The 1982-nt window shown below is 36.6% G+C and overlaps 1 protein-coding gene across 1 annotated transcript; it reads right to left on the bottom strand.

Moving 5' to 3' along the window:
- Positions 1-433: 433 nt before the first annotated feature.
- LOC113326411 (non-classical arabinogalactan protein 31-like) lies at positions 434-1183 on the bottom strand. Its single transcript, XM_026574149.1, has 2 exons — positions 856-1183; positions 434-759 (listed from the first exon to the last, which is right to left on the bottom strand). The coding sequence occupies exons 1-2, from the start codon at positions 1181-1183 to the stop codon at positions 434-436; spliced, it is 654 nt and encodes a 217-aa protein (XP_026429934.1).
- Positions 1184-1982: the final 799 nt, after the last annotated feature.

Raw genomic sequence — 1982 nt, 5'->3', positions numbered from 1 at the left:
AAGGTTCATTTTTGCGTGCGAATGTGTTTTTTTCCCTTATTTTGATGAAAAAAACCTAGTATAAATGGTTCCAAATACTCCCTTCATTTCAAAATAATAAGTTTGTTTATGTGCAAAATTACACATAAAAAAGTTTATTATGTTGAAACGGGGGAAGTAGCTTTAAGTTTCGAAAAACAAGAAAATCATTGGAAAAATACGCTTAAGCATAACAATGCACTTAAAATTTATAAATTTCATTTATTATACGAAGGATGGACTGATTTATATATATCAGTCAAGAGAGCAACTCGAAATCACTTCGCTACACGTCAACAACCATGCATAACGTAGAATCTAAGACAAAGACTGGTACGGATTACAGATACACACAAAGAAATTTCATAACTAAACTCATCGAATCATAGAACCCCATTAGAGACTTGTTTTCAAATTAAAAGGTTGTGGATTTTTTGCATGGGGGTGGTGCAAAAGCAAAAGGACCCACAGTGAAAAGCGCAAAAGGAAGAGGTTTAGATGGCTTGACACTCTTCAAGTAAGCGCCAGTTAAACCATGGTTCAAGTTTGTTGGAGTCATGGATTTAGACTTCTTTGGTGCAGAATATAGGAAGACTTTGCACCTCTTTTGAGCACCTAAATGGCTCACCTTCTTTGATGGTGGGATAAAGAAGTAACCGTTCTTGTCTGTAACAGCAGTCAACACTACTGGTTTATTTTTCTTCTTGGTCGAAGTCACACATACCATCTTCACCATAGCACCTACACATGAACAAAGAAACCAACAAACAGAAAGCAATTTAACTTCAACAAATTTGGCGTCACGAAAGTAAAAATTGTAATGAGTAGTGAACTAACCAGGGAGTGCTGTAGCTTCCATAAGGGTATTGTACGCAGTGTACTTGCATGACTTGCAGTAAACAACACCTTGCACAGCAATAAGCCTTTTTTCTGGGACATACTTGGGTGGAGATGCTACCGGAGTTGGTGGGGCAGCAACTGGTGAAGGAACTGGAGCGTAAACAGGAGAAGGTGCGGGAGAGTAAACGGGAGAGGGTGCTGGGGAGTAAACGGGAGGAGATGCAGGGGCGACAGAAACTGGTGGTTTTGGTACAAGATGTGCACTAACAGTAGTACACAGCGAAACCAAAAGCACCAATGCAACTAGAACCTTCGACAAAGCCATTTCCTAGTTCTTAACTTACCTTTCCCTATTCTCTCAAAATGTAATTAAACTGAATTGAAAGAAGAGACAAGGAGATGTTGAAACGACTAAGCCAATGTTAATGATTTATAGCTGGTAGTTCATTGGGAAGGTTTGGTGAGGGTGGTTTTAGAGTCGTTTAGTTGGACGATCTGTTTAATATTTTTGTATTAGAAATATATTTTTGCAGAATTTGCCGCATCTAGCTAGACAAGATTAGTTATGATTAGAAATGCTTGTCAGCGTGATGCATGTAATTAGCTGTATGAGATTTATGAATAAGTCAGTGCATAGGTGATTACAAAAACTCAGAAACAATGTTAGAAACTTTGAGTCAAAACCAAAGAAGGTACATACATATAAGGAAAGAAATAGAGGAAAGAGTTGATCTTTATGATCTTGATCAATTCTAATTTAGCAAACTGTTTAAGTGAAGAGGAAACCCGATAAAGAAGATCCTGAAGTAATTACTATGTTAAAAAAATATATATATATATATATATATATATATATATATATATATATATATATATATATATAAGGTACACGATTACACGATGGTGTGCGTCGGTGGATCTAAATCGGGTTGATCGATGTCGATTTTATAGATTTCGAAAACAATGCGTGCGTGGAAGTCACGGTGTTTGCGGAGATCAGAGTGAGCCTCATGCATGATTCAGGTTATAACACAGACACCACAGTTAACAAGAAAAGAAAGAGAAAAAAAAATCAATTTAGGCTAAAGAACCATCTCAAATTTCTCTTAAGAAAAGGCTAAATG

Source organism: Papaver somniferum, unplaced genomic scaffold (assembly GCF_003573695.1).
Source record: "Papaver somniferum cultivar HN1 unplaced genomic scaffold, ASM357369v1 unplaced-scaffold_10, whole genome shotgun sequence".
Lineage (NCBI taxonomy): Eukaryota > Viridiplantae > Streptophyta > Magnoliopsida > Ranunculales > Papaveraceae > Papaver > Papaver somniferum.
Note: the sequence above shows the minus strand (reverse complement) of the source record. Positions and strands in the feature narration are given on the sequence as shown.